General features: G+C 33.8%; 1 protein-coding gene across 1 annotated transcript in view; it reads right to left on the reverse strand.

Annotated features, from left to right (window-relative positions):
• LOC136814234 (uncharacterized) overlaps positions 1–11,470 on the reverse strand; it is a 34,175-nt gene extending 22,705 nt beyond the window's left edge. The window contains exons 1-9 of the mRNA XM_067070749.1: positions 11,344–11,470; positions 10,784–10,810; positions 10,395–10,484; positions 9,767–9,838; positions 8,492–8,563; positions 8,159–8,230; positions 7,503–7,574; positions 1,457–1,528; positions 547–618 (exon numbers count right to left, since the gene is read on the reverse strand). Coding sequence (XP_066926850.1) covers positions 547–618; positions 1,457–1,528; positions 7,503–7,574; positions 8,159–8,230; positions 8,492–8,563; positions 9,767–9,838; positions 10,395–10,484; positions 10,784–10,810; positions 11,344–11,414 — 620 coding nt within the window. The 5' untranslated portion in view covers positions 11,415–11,470. The remainder of the gene's footprint in view (positions 1–546; positions 619–1,456; positions 1,529–7,502; positions 7,575–8,158; positions 8,231–8,491; positions 8,564–9,766; positions 9,839–10,394; positions 10,485–10,783; positions 10,811–11,343) is intronic.
• Between the last annotated feature and the right edge of the window lie 7,070 nt (positions 11,471–18,540).

Below are 18,540 nucleotides of genomic sequence, written 5' to 3' on the forward strand. Positions count from 1 at the left end.
AAAAATTTATTTTTTATTTTCAAACTTGAAATCCCTGCTGACGTCAGCAAAATAAAAATTTGGATTTTTTTTTTCTTTCATCTCAAAGGTTTTTTACCCAGCTTTCAGAAAATATATACTTTATAGGGTGTATTAGCAACCTTTCAAGAGATATCCCCCTTATACTGAAGGTGTGTAAAATATTTTTCGAATTTGGAAAATTATTAAAACCGCCAAAGAGTTAAGAACAACTTTTAAGCCTCAGATTTCAGAAATTACTAAGAAAGTACTGATTTTAACAGATTTTAACATATTTTAATCCCATTCTAAGTTTTTAAGTAGAGAACTGAGCGTCATTAAGAACATGGTAAGAACATTTAAGCCTCAATGTTTTGGGACGGAATGGATGCTATATGAACGTTGAACGTTGTTTTCAGTCGAACTCTATTAGCTTTAAAGCTAGTACATATTTGTACACTTTTTTCGACTTTAAAGAATATACACATTAACATTAACATTGTATGGACATTTCGTTTAATGCCACCTGGATAAGAAAGATTCACTTACAAAGTATTCAACTTCAGCAATCCATAAAAAGTTTTATCATCTAAACTTTCCAGTCGATTCAGATCAAGAAATCTAGAAAATAACAGATAAAATTTAAAGGTTTTATTTTTTGTTTCCCTTTCGTATCAGGACAGTGTCTGTCTATTGTTATATTATGCTGATATAAGCAAAAAATATTTTTCTTTTCCTCTTTCTGACCAATCTTGCTCCACATCCGTGTCAATCCAATGTGAAAAAGCTGAGATGAGTAAGCAAACGATATCACTCTTATTTTTAAACAAAACCTTTAAATGATAAGATATTTCATAGAAGAAATGTATATCTCCTTTTTTGAAATCCTATTCTAGGATACAGTTACTCTCGCTTATTCGAACTTCTATTATTCGAATCTTTCTATAATTCGAACTTATTCTCAGTTCACGTCCATAAATACTCTCCATAATACGAATCTCTCCGTTATTCGAACAAATAAGATTCCTCCGTCGTTCGAGTTCGAATTATAGAGATTCAACTGTAAATAATTAGTCGTAAATAATAAATTTCTTGGAAGAAAGATTGGAAGATAACATCAGAACAAAACTTAATATAGTGGAGTCTCCATAGCTCAAACACGCACAGGGAACGCAAATTTGTTTGGCATTGCTAACTAAACCATAAAAGTTGTCCGAGTTCAGAGGACATTCGAGTTATAGAGGTTCGAGTTAAAGGGACATAAAAGTACTGACGAAATTTGTAAACAAACCATATGCAGCGGGGTAGAAAATCAAAACAAATGTCACATGCCAAAATAAAAAATAAAAACAAATATGGCTGATTTTAATTGTTGCCTTTAATGACACGTGGTTCGCGCAATGTTTACATTTTACTACTTTTATGTCCCTTTGAAGAGACTCCACAATAACCAACTTACAAAGCTTCTAGATGAAGAGTTTCATTGAAAGCATTTTTATCAATCAACGACAGTCTGTTACCAGTCAATAATCTAGTACGAAAAGAATCGAAAACCAACAAGCGATATTTTTATGGGCCTACATGATAATAAAATCAGGCTCCGTCACATTTGAGGGTTTATAGTTAAATGGTGATATGATAAGATGCGAGTTGCGAGTTACGAGTTACGAGTTACGAGTTGCATTTAAAACCACGAGTTGCGAGTTACTTTTTACGAGTTACGAGTTACGAGTTTACGCGAGTTGCGAGTTTACGAGTTGCATTTAACACACAAAATTCGCGAGTTGCAAATTAAAAGTGCGAGTTGCAAATTAAAAGTGCGAGTTGCAAACTAAAAGTGCGAGTTGCAAATTAAAAGTGCGAGTTGCAAATTAAAAGTGCGAGTTGCAAATAAAAGTGCGAGTTGCAAAATTAAAAGTTGCAATTAAAAGTGCGAGTTGCAAATTAAAAGTGCGTTGCAAATTAAAAGTGCGAGTTGCAAATCAAAAGTGCGAGTTGCAAATCGAAAAGTCAGTAAGGGTGAATGAAGAACATTTCTATTGATAAAAGAAAAGATATTTCGTAATGGTTAAATGGTTATTGCTGCGCTCACTATTATACATAAAAAAGATCAAACATTTGGTGGATCAAGAAAAAAATGTACACAAAGTATGTATTTACATTGCATGAGTGTAAAGTACTGTAGAGAAAAGTGCGCCCGGGAGGGGATACTAAGGTATGGAGGATATGTCATGTATGTTCGGACCGGACCTTTGAACCCTTACCCTTAAGAAAGTTTTTCTGAAAATTTGCGAGAAAAGCAACTCTTAGAGAGACTTATTTTACTTTCTTTTTGCAGATTTTTCAACATTGAGACCCTTAGACTCCTTTGACTTTCGATTTTTCGCAACCCATATTTATTCAAGTACCTAAATAGGCATATCCACTTAAAGTTGTTTTTTATCAACTTTTTGAGAGATTTCAGATGGTATCTAATCGCTTTTTGCTAGTTTTGAGTTTTACAAAACATCTTAAATTGTTTTTGGGTACCTTTAAGGTTTTTCCTGCGTCCCGTAGAAAAACATCCGAAGTAAGAATTGGCCATCATAAAACCTTTGACCCTAAGGATTTTCTTAATGTAAATAAAATTTCTGTTCCGACTGTATATAATTGAAGTCACACATTTTAAATAGTTTCAATTTTATTGTGATTGTCATTTTCAAAATTATCTGTAAATTCAAAAACAAAGTAACAGTTCCAGTCATCCCAGGTACAAAAAATTCGAGAAAGATATTCGAGTAAGTGAAAAAAGGCTTCACTGCAAAGTAGCTAACAGGACTAGCCAGGATGGTCGTGATTTCAAATGAAAGAACTGCAGAAAGATCTTCTTGTACAGAAGACATGTCTTTTGATGAACATTTTCAGTTACAAATCAATGACCTAAAAACGTATATTATAAAAAAAATAGGTAAGGCACTACGTATAACATAAGAAATTAACTAAGTACTAAAAGTATTACTATTACTAAATCTCAAAAGGGAATTGAAAAAAAGACGTCGAAAAACGAAAAATTCCTAAAGCTTTACACGAAAGTTCACTCAAAAGTCCAAAACTCTCAAATTGATCATTTCTCATGTTTGTAAAAATTCTAAAAAAATAAGAATACGTTAATTAATTAATTTATTTAAAATCAAATAAAAGATAGATGAAACGAACAATAAAACCGATCAGCTGAAAGATTATTGCTAGTCCTCGCAAGTAAAGTTTAATCCCTTCGCTTACTCTTGGTTACAGAACAATAGTTAAAAAGATCAAAAGAAAAAAAGAAAAATAAAGCGTGAAACAAATCAACCAGAAGTCAGCGAAAGGGCCATAAATCTATCAACAGGAGAGAAAGAATTTCAAAAAAAACTTATGCCACTCACACTTAAAAAAATAAACTAAAGATATACCAATATGCCACACTCACACTTAAAAAATAAACTAAAGATATACCAAAATGTCACTCACACTTAAAAAATAAACTAAATTAAAAATAAACTAAAGATATACCAAAATATGCCACTCACACTTAAAAAATAAACTAAGATATACCAAAAAATGTCACTAAAGATATACCAAAATGTCACTCACACTAAAAAATAAACTAAAATATACCAAAATATGCCACTCACACTTAAAAATAAACTAAAGATATACCAAAATGTCACTCACTAAAGATAAAAATAAACTAAAGATATACCAAAATGTCACTCACACTTAAAAAATAAACTGAAGATATACCAAAATATGTCAATCACACTTATAAGGTGCATAGAAATATATAAACTATTACATATTTGGTAAAATTTGAACACTTTCAATGTTTTCCAACTTTAATTGCGTTAGCTTTAATCGTGTTCAGTTCGGCTTGGGTAATGTCGTTTAATGCTGGATCAATGCGTATCACGGTATCAGCTCCTATTGATTTTATGTTGTGAAGAGAGCTCTTTATATCTCTGACACATCTGCTGCTTATACAAAATCGAAGTTTTGTCTCAACTACTCGGTCACGATNGCTAGATGCTGAATGGACCTACCTGATGATGAAAGTTAGATAGCAATGCGAGGAGAAAAAAAGTGATATGATAAGATGCGAGTTGCGAGTTACGAGTTACGAGTTACGAGTTGCATTTAAAACCACGAGTTGCGAGTTACTTTTTACGAGTTACGAGTTACGAGTTGCATTTTAACAAAATAAAATCGCGAGTTGCGAGTTACGAGTTGCATTTTAACACACAAAATTCGCGAGTTGCAAATTAAAAGTGCGAGTTGCAAATTAAAAGTGCGAGTTGCAAACTAAAAGTGCGAGTTGCAAACTAAAAGTGCGAGTTGCAAATTAAAAGTGCGAGTTGCAAACTAAAAGTGCGAGTTGCAAATTAAAAGTGCGAGTTGCAAATTAAAAGTGCGAGTTGCAAATCAAAAGTGCGAGTTGCAAATCGAAAAGTCAGTAAGGGTGAATGAATAACATTTCTATTGATAAAAGAAAAGATATTTCGTAATGGTTAAATGGTTATGCTGCGCTCACTATTATACATAAAAAAGAGCAAACATTTGGTGGATCAAGAAAAAAATGTACACAAAGTATGTATTTACATTGCATGAGTGTAAAGTACTGTAGAGAAAAGTGCGCCCGGGAGGGGATACTAGGTATGGAGGATATGTCATGTATGTTCGGACCGGACCTTTGAACCCTTACCCTTAAGAAAGTTTTTCTGAAAATTTGCGAGAAAAGCAACTCTTAGAGAGACTTATTTTACTTTCTTTTTGCAGATTTTTCAACATTGAGACCCTTAGACTCCTTTGACTTTCGATTTTTCGCAACCCATATTTATTCAAGTACCTAAATAGGCATATCCACTTAAAGTTGTTTTTTATCAACTTTTTGAGAGATTTCAGATGGTATCTAATCGCTTTTTGCTAGTTTTGAGTTTTACAAAACATCTTAAATTGTTTTTGGGTACCTTTAAGGTTTTTTCCTGCGTCCCGTAGAAAAACATCCGAAGTAAGAATTGGCCATCATAAAACCTTTGACCCTAAGGATTTTCTTAATGTAAATAAAATTTCTGTTCCGACTGTATAGATAATTGAAGTCACACATTTTAAAATAGTTTCAATTTTATTGTGATTGTCATTTTCAAAATTATCTATAAATTCAAAAACAAAGGAACAGTTCCAGTCATCCCAGGTACAAAAAAATTCGAGAAAGATATTCGAGTAAGTGAAAAAAGGCTTCACTGCAAAGTAGCTAACAGGACTAGCTAGGATGGTCGTGATTTCAAATGAAAGAACTGCAGAAAGATCTTCTTGTACAGAAGACATGTCTTTTGATGAACATTTTCAGTTACAAATCAATGACCTAAAAACGTATATTATAAAAAAATAGGTAAGGCACTACGTATAACATAAGAAATTAACTAAGTACTAAAAGTATTAATTACTATTACTAAATCTCAAAAAGGGAATTGAAAAAAAGACGTCGAAAAACGAAAAATTCCTAAAGCTTTACACGAAAGTTCACTCAAAAGTCCAAAACTCTCAAATTGATCATTTCTCATGTTTGTAAAAATTCTAAAAAAATAAGAATACGTTAATTAATTAATTTATTTAAAATCAAATAAAAGATAGATGAAACGAACAATAAAACCGATCAGCTGAAAGATTATTGCTAGTCCTCGCAAGTAAAGTTTAATCCCTTCGCTTACTCTTGGTTACAGAACAATAGTTAAAAAGATCAAAAGAAATAAAGCGTGAAACAAATCAACCAGAAGTCAGCGAAAGGGCCATAAATCTATCAACAGGAGAAGAAGAATTTCAAAAAAAACTTATGCCACTCACACTTAAAAAATAAACTAAAGATATACCAAAATGTCACTCACACTTAAAAAATAAACTAAAGATATACCAAAATGTCACTCACACTTAAAAATAAACTAAAGATACCAAAATATGCCACTCACACTTAAAAAATAAACTAAAGATATACCAAAATGTCACTCACACTTAAAAAATAAACTAAAGATATACCAAAATGTCACTCACACCTAAAGATATACCAAAAGGTCACTCACACTTAAAAAATAAACTAAAGATATACCAAAATATGCCACTCACACTTAAAAAATAAACTAAAGATATACCAAAATGTCACTTACACTTAAAAAATAAACTAAAGATATACCAAAATGTCACTCACACTTAAAAAATAAACTGAAGATATACCAAAATATGTCAATCACACTTATAAGGTGCATAGAAATATTATAAACTATTACATATTTGGTAAAATTTGAACACTTTCAATGTTTTCAACTTTAATTGCGTTAGCTTTAATCGTGTTCAGTTCGGCTTGGGTAATGTCGTTTAATGCTGGATCAATGCGTATCACGGTATCAGCTCCTATTGATTTTATGTTGTGAAGAGAGCTCTTTATATCTCTGACACATCTGCTGCTTATACAAAATCGAAGTTTTGTCTCAACTACTCGGTCACGATCTTCTAGATGAAGGAGTCCTTCAACGAATAAATGAAGATTCCCAGTTACGATTGTTCTTGGTTTTAAACATCCCGAACAACGCGCTGATTGTTTTACTGATTTTCTTGAAAGGTACCACATTTGGGATGAGTTGAATTTTGCGTGATCTTTCAATTTCTGTGAGAATTTTCGGTCAGTATCCCTTTGAGTTGTCAGCAAAATTAGAATTTCGGCAGGCATGGAATTTACAAGACGCTGAAACGACGAAGCCCCTATTTCTGTTTGGGCAATCAACTGGTCGTTTTTTTGCTGTTATTATTCAAGATAACAGCCTCAGACTTGTTTTTAATTTGCAACTCGCACTTTTAATTTTTTTTTTTAATTTGCAACTCGCACTTTTAATTTGCAACTCGCACTTTTAATTTGCAACTCGCGAATTTTGTGCGTTAAAATGCAACTCGTAACTCGCAACTCGCGATTTTATTTTGTTAAAATGCAACTCGTAACTCGTAACTCGTAAAAAGTAACTCGCAACTCGTGGTTTTGAATGCAACTCGTAACTCGTAACTCGTAACTCGCAACTCGCATATGAAAAATCCTCGTTAAATGCATCTTTGAGCAAAAAATCAGAAAAATCGAATGAGCCGATCTCGAGAAAAGCTGGTAACTAACAAACTAACGAACTTACGAACGAACGAACACGGGTTAGTTTATAGGACCTCCTCCTCCAGGTAGGTCCAAATATGAACTATATTCTCATTTCATACAGAATTCATCACTGATGAGTCTGCTAGACGGGAATAAATTTTTTTTGATAAGATTTCGTATAACTCGACCAATCCCCCCCACATGCTATTGAATTTCCAAAGGGAAATTTGATTTTGCTATATTTCATAATTCACGTTTTGTCACAAGAGCAATCAGTGTCACGACCAGAGCCTAATTTTTGAATTTGCTACCAACGTGTCGTTTTTTTAATGTCCATCTGAAGTTAAAAAGACGTTATTCTTACATTTCACGAAGGTTCTTCACATTGTCAAAATCATCCTCTTTAATACTCTCCAATTGGTTGTATTCCAAGTTTCTAAAAGAAAAATGTTAAGTCAAAACCTGACATCATTGGCCCGTTTATACAAGGTTTCAGCTACGGTTTTGTTGGGAAACCAATCTAACATACTATTGGCTTTTTATGTTTATAAATAAATGGCGACAGATACTACAATCATAGACTATGTTATAGACTAAGAAGAATCACTATCTAAGAAAAAAAAACAAAGCCGAAGAAAATTCGCGAACGGTTTTTTTTGCCAAAAAGAGTTTACAGTCGGTAGAGTTTGTCAGTTTCTTAGAAACTCTCCAGCCGATTTTTTCCCGTATACCACCATAACGCCATACCGCCATATTTTCCCGCCTTTGCTATCACTGTAACGGACGATAACATCGTCTACTACAATCATTGACCTATGGCACAGAGCACAAAAATGAGAATCCCCCTCTTCCCCCCAATATTTCTTTCCCACCAACATTGTTCGGAGGTGAGGGGGAGGTTATTGCAATGTATCTAAATTTGACCATCGGAAATGTGCCATAATATATTGGCAACGATTGTAGTGTTTGGTGTTTAGCAGTAATATTCTAATTCTCACGTGTTCTTTAAAATACACTTACAGAACTTCAAGTTTTGGTAAATGTTGGAAAGCATTTTTGTTAATCTTGGCTATTCTTCCACCAGCAATATGTCTAAAACAGGAAAGGGTTGGGTAAGTGATTATCATATTCAGGCCGCATAAAAGAAGCAAAAGGATCGCATATATAAACCCTGAAGACAATTCCTCAATCCCAGCTCAGCCAGAAGGTCTGTTAACGATGTCTGGTCTTAGAAAATCGGCATAATACAGGCTAACAATTTAGTCAAGGGGAGAGAAGGTTTCCCATTAAAATTACCACTTTCAAAAAACTTTGCCAAAAATGGACCAAAATGACCCACTTAAAATCACTTACATTTCTTCCAGAGCAGACATATTAGAAAATGCATTGTCCTTCAGTTCAACGATGGGGTTGTAATCTAAATTACTAAAATAAGAGTATTGAAATGTCATTGGCTATCAAGTTGTCTGATACAACAAGATGAATCACTATCTAAGAAACAAGCCCAAAGCTGAAGAAAATTCGCAAACGGGTTTTTTTGCCGAAAAGAGTTTACAGTCGGTAGAGTTGTCAGTTGCCAGTGTCTTCGAAACTCTCCCGCCATTTTCTTCCGTATACCGCCATATTTTCCCGCCTTTACTATCACTGTAACGGACGATAACATCGTCTACAATCTGAAACAACCCGAAGGCTTCTCTTTCGATATCTATCTACCCGAAGGTAAGGAAGGGCGCCACTCTTTCTCCCTAGATTGCTCCACCTAACCTTGATCCTTCTCTTGACTGCTGAGCTTCAAGCGTAGAGGTTTCAATCATTGAGTTTAAAGCCCGAAGGCCTAGAGTAGAATCTCTAACCTTTTCCAAGCAACAAAAAGTGAAGCTACTTATTTCCCATCTAGAACGCACCTAGAACGCGCCATAATCATGACAATGGATTGTATCTGGCCGTTCCTTTGTTTTTGAGAACTGCATCTTTTGAAACATATCGATAGATTTGAGTCTCAATCCGGCCTTTGTGTAAAAACTACGTGCGAGCGTTCTGGATGGGAAATAAGTGGTTTCATTTCCAATCCGGGTTTCGATCGAGTTTAGCCCTTCGGGCTCGGAAGTCAATGGTTTCAATTACCATCTTATTGTATTGTACTTAGTACGAAGTATTAAAATAATCCGGACAGGGATAGGCTTTTCCATAAAATATTTTGAGTGCAACGATTGCCTCGTTTTGAAACCATTACCTAGGTGATTAAATCCATTGAGTCTTCAAATGTCACTTTTATAAATGGAGTAAACTTCTTATGAACTCCTCTGGGAATCAATTTCTATAGCAATATTTTAAAAACGAGGTAAGCGTTGCTCGTGAAAAACGTAATTTATGAAAAGGTCTATTGAAGCCATTGACTTCAAAGCCCCGAGGGGGCTAGATCCGAAACTCCTGGTGTTCTTCTAACAAAATTTCTAAACGTGGTGCAAACTAAGGTTTCACTTTTTTTTGCTTGAGAAAGGTCGAAGATTTCTCTCTAGCCCCTGTAATGTTGTAAAGAGGATGTTTCAAGTTAAGGGGATAACTTAGGTTATAATTGGTGACTATATATAACATTGAGGCTCATAGATCTATATAATAATTACATACATATATTGTAGGTTTGGGTATTTCCTCAGAGAATCGGGATCCCAAGATGTGATCAAATTATATGATAGATGCCTAAAAATAATCAAAAATAAACAATTTTCAATGGAAAAACGACCTACTTCAGCGTAAGAATTAATTCTCAGGTAGTCAGCAAGGGTCAAAAATCCCAATTGCAACATTTGGTGGTTCGAGACTATCACTTGACTTCATATATTACAAAGAGTCAATATTTTACGTGGATAGCCCAGTAATTTAGAACTTTTAGTCTTTCGATTGTTTTCGAAGGGTTCACATTCTTCACCAAGATAGTTCACTAGTTCTTACAACGTTCATAAAAAGCGTAAAAGAACAGGGAATCAATGCTGTTCTAAAAAAGATTTTTAATGAACAAACAATATAAGAACATAATGTTTCGATGACCAAAATATTAAGAACAAGTTAAAAACATTTTAAGGCTTCGTGGACTCTAAAACACCTAATTTTTTAGGAAAATGGACAAAATTACTCAAAAAATGGCGAAAATAAGAACATGTTAAGAACATTTTAGGCTTAAAACTCAAAAAGTTAAGAACATTCGAAGGTTTCAAAAATTTTGGACGTTCTTATAAAAAGATGTGTGAATACTTACAAAGCTGTAATATTTGTTGGCAAATCATCTGGTATAGTTGTCAAATCTTTAGAACTGCAATCTGTTATATACAATGTTGAAGCCTCTTCTCTACATCATTTGATGGCAAAAAACGAATGTATAATTAGCGATCTTTTGTGTAAAAGACCATTTAATTCTTGATATGCGTAAGTCATTTTTCTAGCGGAAACACCCTAAAAAAGCTGGGATTTGACCCCTCTCTGTTACTAAAAATAGAAACACGGAGGTCAAAACCAGCTTTTTTGGGTGCTTCCGTTAAAAAATATGACGTTATCTTGACGTACGCATATCAAGAATACATGACATTTTAACCTGTGAAAAATAAAATTCGAAATTTCCAAGCCAAAAATAGTTATAACTTGACTTACGGAATAAAGTAAATCAGAGTTTCACACCTAAAATGAAATAAATAAAAGAGTTCAATTACCATTGACTTCCAAACCCGAAGGGCTAGACTTGAGACTTCGAAATGGGAAATAAAACCACTTATTTCCCATCCAGAATGCCCGCGCGTTGTTTTCACACAAACACCGGATTGAAACTAAAATCTATCGCTAGATTTCAAAAGATGCAGACCTCAAAAACAAAGGAACCGCTAGATACAATCCGTCGTCATTATTACGGCGGGTTCTAGGCGCGTTTTGGATGGGAAATAAGTGGCTTCACTTTTTCTTGCCTTGGAAAGGTTAGAGATTCTACTCTAGTCCTTCGGGCTTTAAACTCAATGGTTAATACAGTACAATCTTTTTTCCCATTAGAACAATTTTATAAGAACAATTAGGCTCAAAATCGCAAATAATAAGAACATCTTATGAACAACACTGAGTCTGGAATGGTCAAATTTTAATTGAGATTAAAAATAGTAAAATTCTATATAGTAGTAAAAGTTATACTAGCAAGCGGTTCGGGAAGTTCAAACAAAACTTACGGGTGAGCAATCAGTATTTGAGGCCACGTGATCAACAAAACTACCGCAAAAACCACGCCCTTCATTGTCATCCATCAATATTGTCTCAATTCTTGTTGTTTCAAAAATAATATTCAATCTCTAGAAATAATTCTGCAATTTTTTTACTCAGGTCCTTTATAAGAACAAACTATATAAGAACATGAGGCTTCGATGGCCAAAATGTTAAGAACAAGTTAAGAACATTTTAAGCTTTTTGGACCCTATTTTCTTAGACAAGTGGAAAAAATACTCTCAAAATGCGGTGAAAATAAGAACATGCTTGCAAGAGAAAATTTTTAAAACCCAAAGAGTTAAGAATATACGAAGGCTTCAAAAATTTTGGATGTTTTTATAAAAAAACGTGTAGTCTGAATCGCAGACCTCTACAAAACTGTTGTTAGTATAGGAATATGTTATCTGGCACCCAGATGGTGAAATTTTCATCCAACACGCTAAAGCTCTGAAAGTCGGGAAAATTTTCAACATCTGGAAGGTTTACATTACGGAATTTTGCAAGACTGCGTCGAGGATTTTGCCGTGGGAGGTCTGGTAACCCAGCCCTCGTTTTCAGGGAGATTGGCTGGTCCAACCGAAATATTTTTACCTTTACGCGCAAGGCTAGTTGAACCCGACTGAGGATGCGGCACATCAAAGACCGACTATCATTCCTCTCCGATGGAAAATTGGCCCGCTCCCTTCAGAGCTATAGCGTGGGCGGTCGCCAATCCGCCATCGGAATATCAGATAAAGGAATATGAGGAACAGTTCGCATCTACTAAATGCCAGCAGCCTACCACAGATATGAAAAGAAAAAATATCCTCCAATGTGAATATAACCATGATATAACAAACAAATCAATAGAATAATAAAACAATCACAAAATACAATGTCATTATAGCAGCCGTTTAGTGGCATTCCGTATCAATCAATTTAAAGGAAAATATTAGGGATGCTTTCGGAAAGTAATTATTTTGTGCAATCTACACGCTTTTCTTTATAAGAATACACTTTATAAGAATGTCCATGATGAAAATGGCCAAAAAATTTAAGAATATGGTAAGAATATCACCATCATGGAATTTAGCAACTGAACCTAAGAATGCCATTTTTAATGCATTTTAACCCGTAGATTGCCAATTTCGATCTTAACCTATGAATACCGTAAGAATATTTTTGGATGATTTTCGCATAAAAGTTAAGAATATCCATGGTGAAATGAAAAAACACCATTCTTATAAAAAAAGCTTGTACCCATTTTAGTTTTTTTTAATTTTGTGCATTGACAAGCTCTCTCATATGGATGTTCGACATGAATCATAACACGCACATAAAGTACATATTGTATTCATCCAGTATTGTTTTTAAAGTTAATTTCGAATGTTCTTAACTTATTCTAAATATTTTTGCCATCGAAGCCTTGTTCTTATATAGTTAGTTCTTATAAAAAAATGTGTATCCATCTGAAATAAAACACATTTTGTCCGTATTGCGATGAATTCAAGATTAACAGTAACCTCAATCTAATCCTAATTTCTGTAACCTGAGATCAGATTGTGAATGTTTTCTGCACACCACGCTGAAGCTCTAAAGGAATGTGTGAAAACAAACAATCTGACGAATATGCAATCTCGAAAACGTAAGGACCGCGTTCGTTAAAAGGACTGGGAATGACAACAAAGTTGCGCGATCGTGTTTATGAATAGAGCGCCGTATCAGTTTTTATTTTTCCGGCGCACAACAAGATTCTTGTTGTAGAATTTTCCGCGGGAGGACTATTTTCCTCAGATGTATAATTTTCAAGCGCCTTTAGAGGTTTACCGTGCGCGTAAGAAAATTATGAACATCTGTTATCAGGTTAAATTTCTGAGGTAGTATCTATAAAATGTTACAGACGGAACAGTACATTGAAAAACAAGAATTGTACTCGGGAGCTCATATCCCCTGCTTTGAACTAACATCATGTGACATTCAGACATCAAAGATCAAAGAGTAGGTATATCAATGTGCAAGATAAAAACTCAGCTTGGTAAAATGGTCATTGTACCCACTCAATCTCTCCCAACAAAACCAGCCAAAACTTATAACCACGTACACACATAACAAATTCTGACATTAACATTGTCACAAATGAAATTCGTGTTTAAAATAGCACTCATACATCATTCAATAATCACTGTATACTAATTAGTATTTTTATTATGTAATTATTTTACTGACGTAAGTTCCATCTTTTCTAAGAACTTCTCTTGGCAAAACTTTTAAGGCTTGGGGACACGAAAAGTAGTTTTCGCGTTGGTGCAATGCAACATGCTCCACCCCACCAACCTGAAACGCTTTCTCGTGTGTATCTACCCATTTTTCTTTCTACCAATAAAAGTGAAATACCACTTTTGTCCCAGGGACAAAATCAACGTGTCTTTTGGGTATTTCCCTCAGTTTTTGTCACATGAAACAAAATGCAAAAAAAATTTCTCGTGTCCCCAAGCCTTTAGCCTCGACTTATCTTTACGAATTTTTCAAGCTAACTTATTCAAGACCTTAAAAAGGGGGCTTAAAAATCAGTATTCTTTTACTTTAGTGAAATATGAAATCTGAGGCTCAAGTCTTTTGCTAAATTTCAAAGCCTCGTTGTCTCACAAAAAGCATCTCAAATGCCCCATGCGTTAAGAAATAGCATTAATCCCCCTTGGGAAAAGAATTGGATACAGAACGTGTTCTACACTTTTTTATAAGAATCAGTATTTTTTCTGAGGCTTGGCTGTTCTTATTTTTTTTGGCACTTTGAGCCGATAATTATTCTTATCCTGTTCTATTATTCTATTATATTCTCAAATTTTTACTACTTTGACCCCTAAATTGCTTGAAATTGAGTAATTTCAGGCTCAGCATTGTTCGAAAATCGTTCTTATTTTTCGGCGATTTTGAGCCTCATTGTTTTTCTAGAATTGTTCTTATAAAAAAAAGTGTAGCTCCACTGCTCATTTTTTTGCATTGTTCTTATAAAATTGCTCTTAAGTAAAAAAGCTCAACTGTTCTTTTGCTCTTTCTTTTTTTTGTGATTTTCAGGCTTACCTTATTTGGTCAAAATTTCAAACAAAAATCATCCAAAATGGTGATAAAGATACACATCCAGATTCAGATCACATCCAACCGCACATATTTTGATGACGTCCGCAGGTTTTTTATAAGCAATTTAAACTTTAAATGTTGTGTTGAGAGTTAGTTGTGTTTTTCTCATAAGAACAAACTATATAAGAACATGAGGCTTTGATGGCCAAAATGTTAAGAACAAGTTTAGAACATTTCAAGGTTTTGGAGACTCTAAAATACCCGATTTTTTAGGAAATTTACAAAAAATGGCCACAATATCATGAAAATAAGAACATGTTAAGAACATTTTTAGGTTTAAATCTCAAAAAGTTAAGAACATCCGAAGGCTTCAAAAAACGTCCTTATAAAAAAACGTATTCTCTCCAGGAATAAGAACTATCTCCTTGTAAAACAAATATCTGAAATAATAAAATGGTTTATTGGTCATTAGAGGTCGTCACAAAAACGTCATTACCGGTATCAGTCGTCATTAACAATTATTAAATAATTTTTGAAATTATGGGTTGATTTTTTTTTTGGAGGGAAAAATTAAATAAGATACGAAAATTGAAAGTTTGTGTCTCTTATTTTTTCCTTTGTCAATACACAGTAATAAATGCCACACAAAATAACTCAAAGACATACTTTAGGCGTACAAACTTTCGCGAGAACGAAAAATCGCGAAATTCACGACATTTCGTGAATTTAATGGAAAAATAGTTTTCGCAAGCATAAACTTTTGTAATCCATATTGGCAGTTGGTAACCATTTGCTAGACACTTTAAATTTCACCCTTAAAAATTATATCTAGCTGTATCTCCATCATCACTGAAAAATACACCTACAAACTTTATACACGTATAGTTGAATGATGTCAACAACTAATTCAGTTAATATTAACACGTGATAAATATATCCCTTTACAATACGAGAATCAGTGAAAAATTTCAAAAAACATTTCTGTTTCGCCATTTTTACTCTCCAAGATCGAGTTTTGAGCAAGACTAGTAACCGATCATTTTTTCTCCCGTTGTAAACGGTGAACTCGCGATTGAGCTTTTTAATATTTTGTCGAAAAAAAGGAACGGCTTTTCCATCATTTGCCCTCGGTGGCTGCTTTCGAACTTTCGCCAATCAAGACGTAAAATTGAGAATTTTCACATGAAAAAATGGTATAGAGGGACAACTATTTATTGGATTGGGTTGAAACATTTGTCCTTTGACTTATTAGTCTTTTAGCAGGCTAAAAAGTGCCATTATTTAAAGTTTAAAGTTTCACAGATTTTCTATTTTGTCAAGAATTTTTCGCGAACATAAACTTTCGCGAATGGCCCTTCCTAGAATTTTTAAAGATATTTACTTTCGCGAAAAGGGCCCAAATTTGCGAAAATCAAGAAAGTTGTACGCCTAAAGTATTTGTTTTGATATTACAGGATTTTTGGACACCCTGTAGAGAGAAAACCTAGTATAAAGTATAGGACTTTCTTGACGATATTTGATAATTTCTAGGAAACTTGAAGGAAAGGAAACCTATAGAACAGAAGGTGGTTAGGTGAATAAATTGAACGGTCTATTGATTCTGTTCCTGCACTGGGTCAGCGCTTAGATAGATACAGTGTGTCCCAAATTATTGGACACATTTTTATGTAAATAAAATCCTCATAACTTATACACAATTTTATGGCTTGTATACTTAACATTTCAATGTCCAAAACTTGTTCAATCATCTTGGGAATTGAATATAAAAGTTTAGACAGTGAGTTTCGAGAATTTCACTTTAAGTAAAAATTTATCCACTTTTTTGGGACACACTGTAGATAATTTACGTGGATAGCCCGCTTTAACTTTTAGACAGCTTGACTTGGTATTAAATGAACAGATTATTAGAAGGAACAGGGATGGCTTGTGGGTCAGTCGGCTATTGCTCCTGTGGATTAGAGTTAGTATAAAATAAAATGATAGGTATGTTTTAATCTCCGAAAAGATTCTGATGCTCCACGCATGGCACGTATTGATGTACTCTAAAGGGCAAGAGGACCATAGCCCATGTTGGCGCACCGCTTTTATCTTTTTCATCCAGATTTGAGATGGCTAAAGCAAAACAATCACACTAAAAAAAGCTCCAATCATAGACTTCTTTTTCAAGCAACAGACAGATCGTCACATTCACCATACCCCTTTAGAGCAGGCTGTGGCATGTGCACAATGGATGATCTGTTATGAGATTAGAATGTGTTCGATAGAGGAAGAGCAATATAGTGTGTTGTCATTTTTGGTATTGTCTTGTTTTAATTTTACTACTAATATAACGAAGATATAAATTATATAAATGTACGGTATAAATCTATAGAAACAGCTTATGAAAAAAATCTAAATGATGAAACTAAAGTGTTAAAAAGAACACCATAGAAATTGTAATAAAACCTTGCTGACATACAGTGTTATTTCAATGTTTATCTAACGCCTAGGGTTAGGGGTGTAAGACGAAAAGAGGTACGGGGATATTCAACCATGTCAGACAATACCGACCTTTTACTTCTACACCAAATTTCCAGGTAGGGTCGTAAAAAACAAAAAACTAAAAATTCAGTCCCTCACAGGGTGTTTTTTGTTTAAGGTTGGAAAAATTGATTATCAATTTTCGCACCTTGAGGCAAATAATCTCAGTCCCACGTAAGGCCATATATATTTGAAGCAAACGGTACACCCAGTCGTGCGGCGAGGGTAGCACCATCATGTTCAAAGATTTCTGGATGTTATGAATGATAGATAAACAACTTGACGTTGTGTGCCAACAGGTTAAGTTAAGTTAAGCCCTTTTAACAATCACAAGACCTAAAATGCAGGGTTTAAGTCAAGTGGTAAAGACGACTAAACTTAAAAATAAAATTAAGATAAAATAAAATAAAATAAAATAGGTAAATGACGAGCTAAGTCGAAAGACGACTAAAATTAAAAGAGAACTAAATGAAAGCTAGATGATAAAATATTGTGATTATAAAATGACAAAATAAAAGAATTTTGAAAATAAAAGGAGACAAAACAAAAATTTCAAAAATTGAATTTAACCACAATAAAGTTTAATATTATGATGATGAAAATATGTACAAGTTATATAAATAAAATAATTGTTTAATTTGAAATAATAATTGACAGGGTGTCATTTTTCATATTTTTTACGATACCAGAACTGTAAAAATACATGTTACTGTTTTGTTTGTGCCTTTAATCGCTTATTTGAAAACCTTTAAAGATAAAGAATTTAGATGGAAACCGCACAAAATTTTATCAAATGGTATTGACAAGGTCTGTTTTTTTCAATTTCCGCTACAACCATCCGAAATATATTGTAATCAGATAAATTTCAGTCAGTAAATGGACTTTAACTAGTCCAATGCAAAACGTGAAAAAAACGTAAAAAGTACATTAAAGGGACATAAAAGTACTGACGAAATTTGTAAAGAAACCTATGCAGCGGGATACAAAATCAAAACAAATGTCACATGTCAAAATCAAAAATCAAACAAATATGGCTGGTGTTTTGATTGTTTCAATTGTTTTACAAGTTTGTTTTGGACATGTGATTTTAATTGGTCTCTTTAATGACACGTGATTCGCGCAATGTTTACATTTTGCCACTTTTATGCCCCTTTAACGCAAACGCCAGCTAAAAGTTAATAAAAAACTCGAGTTCCTCACAAAAACAAATGTCAGGCTTTAAAGCATTTGCATTCACTGCAAAGTACCATTTCAAAGAATTGGACTTCTTCTATTCTGGCCAAAGTTTGTGTAATGAAACCTTTAAAAAACCCATCAACGGTCTTTGCAGACATTGCCATTATAAATCGATTCAATTGTTCTAGATTAGCACGGTCAGTACTTCGCGAATCGCGAGCATTCAGAGATTCCGCTTATCATCCAAATGTAATTGCAAATTGAAATCCTTTGACTGTAGTGGTTTAATATTGACCGTAAATATTGACCATATATGCCATATCGTTGTGTTAAATCCAAAAAAACATTGCATCCTCTTGAAAATACCTGTTTAGTAATTTGAATTGCACAAGCCCAAAAAGCAATCTTTA

This window comes from Clytia hemisphaerica, unplaced genomic scaffold (genome assembly GCF_902728285.1).
Source record: "Clytia hemisphaerica strain Z4C2 unplaced genomic scaffold, Clytia hemisphaerica genome assembly, whole genome shotgun sequence".
NCBI classification, from domain to species: Eukaryota; Metazoa; Cnidaria; class Hydrozoa; order Leptothecata; family Clytiidae; genus Clytia; species Clytia hemisphaerica.